General features: G+C 46.3%; 1 protein-coding gene across 1 annotated transcript in view; it reads right to left on the bottom strand.

Moving 5' to 3' along the window:
• The window catches only part of NCAPG2 (non-SMC condensin II complex subunit G2), a 72,797-nt gene that overhangs the window by 24,998 nt on the left and 40,941 nt on the right, over nucleotides 1–6,858 (bottom strand). Inside the window, exons 13-14 of the mRNA XM_023508266.1 lie at nucleotides 3,732–3,911; nucleotides 1,704–1,856 (exon numbers count right to left, since the gene is read on the bottom strand). Coding sequence (XP_023364034.1) covers nucleotides 1,704–1,856; nucleotides 3,732–3,911 — 333 coding nt within the window. The remainder of the gene's footprint in view (nucleotides 1–1,703; nucleotides 1,857–3,731; nucleotides 3,912–6,858) is intronic.

Genomic DNA, 6,858 nt, shown 5'->3' with positions numbered 1-6,858 from the left:
AAAAAAAAAAAAAAAAAACAACCAGCAATGACAACTGCTGCAAAAAAAGCTGGGCATTGTGGCGGGCAACTGTATTCCCAGCTACTCAGGAGGCTAAGGCAAGAGAATCGCTTAAGCCCATGAGTTGGAGTTTGCTGTGAGCTGTGATGCCATAGCACTCTACTGAGGACGACAAAATAACACTCTGTGTTTAAAAAAAAAAAAAATCAAAATTGCACCAGCTATTTTAATGAAATTGACATGACCTTCTAAAACTTACAAGGAAGGCAAAGGACTTAAAATACCCAAAGAGTTTTAAAAGAACAAGGAAGTTAGAGACGTGCACTGCAAGATTGTGGCAGTCATGGGCAGGGCGCATAGTAGGCATTGTCCAGACATCCACGTACACAGTTGATGATACTCAACAGAAGCATGAAAGAAATGCAAGTGGGTTTAACATAGAGTGTTCATGCTACAACATAAATCACTCAAAAAATCTTTGGTTTTTTTCTAACAGAAAAACTTGGGGCCAGGTGCACTGCACCTGGGGAGACCCAGCACTCAGGGACACCAAAACAGGAAGACCACCTGAGGCCGGAGCTGAGGCTGCAGAGAACTTCGATAATGCCTCTGCTCTCCAGCCAGGGCAACAGAGCAAGAACAGCATGAAAAGAAAAACAAAATTCTCTAGATCAAAATGCAGCAGCACAAAGCAACATCTACCACATGCAGTGACAAGTGTCATCGTTCCTGTCCTTAACTTTGGATCCCTCACCTTGGGCACCTACTTGCTACAAAGTAGCTCTCTTCCAGGCATCAGTGACCTGGGTCTGAGCAGACATGGGCATGCACATGTGCCCCCGACCCCACATAGCCAGCAGCTCTCTGCAAACACCCCACACTGTGTTGTGGTGCTCACATCATGGAGGTGTTTCCACGCATGCCGCACAAATATCTGTTTTGTTCACCATTTCTCATATGAACACACAAATATATCTACACTCAAGGGCATTCCAGGATGCTCCTAAATCCTATACACATTTTAAATTTCTGAGGAATAACCTGGAGAGAAAGAACATTCACAGTGGTCCAAGTAGTAACAAATACAAGAACATTATTACCAACATTTTTAACCAAAGTTGAATAGACCTAGAGCTAAAACAGATCACTTCAATAATTTGTAAAATGCCAAAATGTACATCTATAGAGAGCTCCTCCCCCTGCCACCAAGGACATGTCTATGATGCCACGAGCCCCTTCTCCTTCCTTTTGTAAAGGGGAAAGAATCATAATTAACAATTTTCCAACCAATAATTCAGTGCTTACTGGGTGCCAGATATTTAAATATTGTACAAATAGTTCAATACAAACTTTTTCATATGATAAAAATATAATGCAAGGTGGGGTTGCTTTACATCAATGTCTTTACAAAGAAAACAAATATTGAAAATATTCCTAGAACATTCAGTGAAAAGCACAAAACATTATGACACCTTGGGCACCTACTTGCTACAAAGTAGCTCTCTTCCAGGCATCAGTGACCTGGGTCTGAGCAGACATGGGCATGCACATGTGCCCCTGAACCCCAGTTTTTGTTTTCATGCTGTTCTTGCTCTGCAATCAGTCAAACATAGATGTCTCAGGTGAGAACTGCCTTGTTTCCTGAGAAGCACAGCTGCCAACACGTGCCCTGGACCTGCCCTACCCGTCCCTCCACTGCTCACTTTGGCAGCCCGCACAGCCTTGATCTTTAGCAGCATGTCCACGAAGGCCACCCGGACCTTCTCAGAGTTGTCATGGAGACTGTACCCAAGGGTAGGCAGGAGCTGCTCCAGCAGTGGGTGACTCAGCCTGTTGTCCAGAACCATCGGCAGGCACTGTGAGAGAGAGGAAGATGAACAGCTTACAGCAAGAACACCCAACAAAGGGTCAGGCATGAAAATGCTTAGTTCCACCTTCACCAGGACTCGTGAAACCAACAGGCTTTCGGAAACAATGTTCTCTCAACACGCTTCTCTGAGAACAAACCTCTGACAACCCAGTGCAATTTCAACCACAGAAACAGAGCACCTACTGGCAGCACCATCTCCAAAGACACCACATCCAAGATTCCATTTTCTATGATTAGAGACAGAGTCTCACTGTCACCCAGGTAGGAATAAGATGGTACCGTCAAGCCCTCTACAGCCCAGAGCCTGGGCTCCAGCATCTTCCTGTCTCAGCTGCCCAGTGCTGGGAACACAGGGATAGCCAGCGCACCTAGGCGTTTTTATCTTTTTAACAGTGCATGAATGCTCTGTATTTCCTGATGGATATCGATACTGCTCAACAACTTGAGGAGTAGTTCAACCTGTACCCTCAGCCTGACAGGCGGTGCCTAGACTGGCAGGCAGAGCTCCTGCCAGTACCAGCCCCAGATCCGATTCCTGCCCCTCCTTCTCTTCCCAGTGATTAGGAGAAAGAATATTTTTGTAGATTCTTATTAAAAGTATTTACAATATGCCACAAAAGTGTATTTTTATGAACATTTTTTTAAAATAGTATCTGTTCCTTTTCTTAAGTACTGTGCCCAAGGTCAGTCAGAGGTGACTGGCTCACCTGCTCCCTCAACGCCAATATCCATCCACCTTGGTTGAGGCCATCCCCACACTCTGCACCCTCGGCTGCCACATTGGGGATCAACATTCAGGAAGAGCCCTGCCCAAGTCTTCATGGGCCACATCACAGTAGCATCGGGCATACCCTCATCACAAGCCACAAACAATCTCCACATCTGAGCCACCTGCCAGACAGGCTCAGTCTATCACCTGAGCCCAGCCACAGAGATGCAGCCAGAGCCACAACCAGAAATCCCAGGCTAAACCATCACAAGGTAAGGAGTGGGGAGGTCCCTGGGAGTCCTGCCCTCAGCCGAGATCTACAGAACAACAGAGTCCCACCAGAAATGGGCAAGCAGAGGGAATGAGGGTTTGCAACACTGTTCCAACAGACAAGGACAGCATAGACTCAAATTCTGCTCAGAGAGCAAAAAGAACAACAGTGAGATACCATGGTAAATTAACCTTGCTAGATATGCTTTGTTGGTATAAGGGACCTGCAAGACACTGCAGGGTGGACCAGGGGGTGAGCAGGGGCAGAATATCTGAATAATTCAAGTTACCCCAAACACAGAAGGATCTATACAAAGCACCTGGAATAGAATCCCACAGTAAAGGTTTTCAAACATTTACTATCTGTGAAGATAACAAGAGCCTCCTTGAAGTGAAGAAAAGCACCAGCTGAGCATAGTGCAGTGACCAGCTGAGTGTGGGGCACACTGAGGCCTGGCCCTGGAGCAGGGCAGGCCTGGCCCCTGCATGTCCTCCAAGATCCCTAGTGACAGGCACCACCACAGCTGGCACCACTGATGGGGCTGTGCCCTGGCCCACAGGCACATGGTGTCGTTTTGTGCCCACAGACTGCGAGCCAATTCACACATGTGCCAAACTTCTCCAAAGCATTGCAGAGACAAAGAGGATAAATGTAAGGTGCTGGGACCCTCCCTCTATGTGCTAAAAGCTGTTCTTTTAAAGTAGCCATTTTTTGTTGTTGAAAACACTATCCGTTTGGTTTTTAAAAGCCTCACTTAGATACACAACAAAAATGTCAGCAGTTAGCCCTGTGGAATAAGGTTATGGGTGACTTCTACCTTTTCCCTTCTCTTTATTTTCCAACTACAATAAGTATCGCTTACATACTTTTAAAACTCTCACCTTAAAGACAGAACAACGGACATCTGCTGAACTTGTATCAAGCACCAGCTCCTCTGTCACCTTCTTCAGGAGGTCGATGAGAATGGTTGGAGGAACCATTTCCCAGTACTTGGAGGTTATTTTACAAACACCAAGGATCCCTGTGGAACGGACCATCGGGTAAGGATCTTCTAAAAGGCTCTATAAGTAGGAAGGGAAAAAGGCTTAAAAATCTTAAATCAGTTCCCTTTACATCAATATTTGCTTTATACACTAGCACTCTGGGGAGTCACACTTAACAACAGACACTCCTCCATGCTATGGAAGTATCAGTGACACATAGATTTCTGGATCTCAGAGACTCTGAAGAGAGCAGCACTGAACACATGGTGCCTCACCCACTGCCCCACACAGGGCTTCTGGCACAGCAGGGCCTCAGAGCCAGCTGGCCATGCAGGGAGGGTTGCACACCGATGACCACGGCAGGCATTCAGACTGGCTGCGGCCCACACACATCACTCTCAGGAACCCCAACATGCTATTACTATAATGCACTGATCCCAGAACAAACTGATTCTACTTGTAACAAGCTGATCCAGGTCACACTGTCAAGAGGCTGCTAACATGACAAAAAGAGATGCCACATGTGCCCCCTGGGAGAATACAATGTGGGCAGGAAGTGATCTCACACTACAAACCATAAGAAAAGAGCCTGTGCACCCCTCCACATTTAACTAAAATTTATAGGCAAAAGGCAGAGAAATACACTGAAGGCATCAAAGGAAGGGTTCTATAAAATTCAGACTCATGGAATAATTTGGCTCCAACAAAACAAAACAAAAAAAGACCAGAAAAAGAAAGCTGTAAACTTATAACCAATCTATCAGCCAGTCACAACATGTGAGCCTTAATTAAATACAGATTCAAACCAAACAGGAAAAACCGTGAACTGTCATTCCTTAATGACTTAAGGAATCGGTGTCCATTTTTCTTTAGCTGTGATAACACCATGAGCATGTCTTAAAAAAGAATCCTATCTTTTAGCAATACTTCTGAAAGTATTCAGAGCTGAAATCACATGAAGTCTCAGATTTGTTCTAAAACAAGGAAGGAGATCAGGCCAGGCCTGGGCAGCAAAGAATGAAACTTGTAGGTGCACAGAGACAGTGACTCCAGTCCTATCCTTTAGTATGCAGAAAATGTTCCATGGTAAAAGTTTATTTAAGGACACAAAGTAGTTTATTATTCCTCTTCAATTAGAAAAAAAGGACTTCAAGAAGGATAAGTATTTAACCCTTCTCTTCCCCAAAATCTGACCAAAATGACAAGTAAGGCAATAGAGAAAAGTTCTCGTCAATAACAAACCAAAAGACTGAGGAACCTGTATGAGAAAGCAAGCGAGTAAGGGGCAGACCTGTGGAGAAAGGTGCAGAAGCAGCTGCCCTGCACGTGTCCCAGGAGGCTGCTAGAGGGGCAGCTGTGCTGCCCACAGGAGCCCAGACCTGTCTCCAACCCACCATCCAAGGGACAGGACAGAGGTCACAGGCTCCAGGCAGACCCAGGGCGGCAGGGCAGGGCAAACACCTGCCCTAGGATGAAGCCTTGGAAATGGCTTCTCAGCAAAATGCCACAGAGGTCCCAAAACAGGTATGTGGATCACAGAAAAGAGCCAATAGTGACTCAAACCTTCCATGGAGGGACAAAAAGGGGAAATGATGCTACCTAGGGGGACAGGCCCAGAGAACTAAGGAGTCCCTGCAGCCACACCAGCTCTGTGCAACCCCACAGGCAGCCCTGGCCAGAGATAGGACACTATAGCACGGTGGCCTCATCACACCAACCCTTTATCCAAGGACCAGTCTTGTGAAAAAAAGCACATAGCAAGGAAAGATGCAGCTTAGTCCCCCTACTCTGCACCCCTGCCTCTCTCTCCTCTTGCTAATGACAGACCACAAACTCAACACCTTGATGTCTGGAAATCAGGAGCGAGTCCACTGGCCTTCACCACAGCGCTCTTCAGTGGAACAGAACCTGGCCAGGTCCCTCCAGGAAGAAGCCCAATGTTAGGAAGATGCTACAGACTTTATGGTGCAGCCTGTGGGTTTGGGTCATGTATCCCTAAAGTGCAGGTTTCAAACCCAGCAGGGGGAGGCCTGACAAGCATAGCCCTGGGGAGGGGGAGACACCAAATGTGCCATAGCCAGGGCCAAGTGTGTCAGGGTGAACAGGCACCTCAGAAGCAGAGCGGCCCTGCCCCTAGCAACCAGCATAACTTTACAAATCTGAGGACCTATCTTTAGAATTTACAAATTTTATACACTGTTTTCTATTAATTATTTTTAATAAAAAGATACTCTGGACAATCACAATATAGCCACATTTGTCTGCGATCGCTTTTGTCGTCACCAGAAGACAACTCTGCTTATACCTTGTAATGTTGTCACCAGAGACTTGTCATTGCAGCTCTACATCTACAGATGTCATGGGGCCTTCTATCTTCTTAAAAAGGCCTCCACATTCCTCAAGTTTGAGAATCACTAATAGAGCAGAAAGTACCAGGGAATAATCACTGCTCCCACCCAGCAGACATCCCCCTTATCAGTCCGCGGGAAAGAGGCTCAGCAGAAGGCTCTGAGCACTTAGCCAACTTCTGCAGACAGCACCCACCAGCCACATGCAGCCAGAGCCTGGGTCTGTAAGTCCATAGTGCTAGGAATAGTTTCTGTATTTCTAAATGGTTGAGGAAAAAACCAAAAGATCATCATTTTGTGACATGTCAAAATTACATAAAATTAAAATATCATTGTCCATAAAGTTGCTTTTATTTAGAGACAGGGTTTCACTCTGTGGCTATGTAAAGGCAATGCCACACACACGGAGCCCTGGGCTCCAGCGAACCTCCCACCTCAGCATCCTGAGGAGCTGGGACTGCAAGGTGTGGCCACTGTCCACAGTTTTACTGGGACTCATTGTCCTATTGGTTTGTGTGCTGTCCACAGCCATATTTGGCCTGCAGTGGCAGCAGGCTAGCTTTAAATATGTGCCAGCTCTGTCTCTAAAAACATTTTTTAAAAAATAGAACTAGGGGCTCGGCTCCTATAGCTCAACCGGCTAAGGCGCCAGCCATGTACACCTAAGGTGGTGGGTT

The sequence above is a fragment of the Otolemur garnettii genome, unplaced genomic scaffold, assembly GCF_000181295.1.
Source record: "Otolemur garnettii isolate 467f Iridium unplaced genomic scaffold, OtoGar3 scaffold00235, whole genome shotgun sequence".
Classification (NCBI taxonomy): Eukaryota; Metazoa; Chordata; class Mammalia; order Primates; family Galagidae; genus Otolemur; species Otolemur garnettii.
This window is presented reverse-complemented; position numbering and strand designations above follow the sequence as displayed.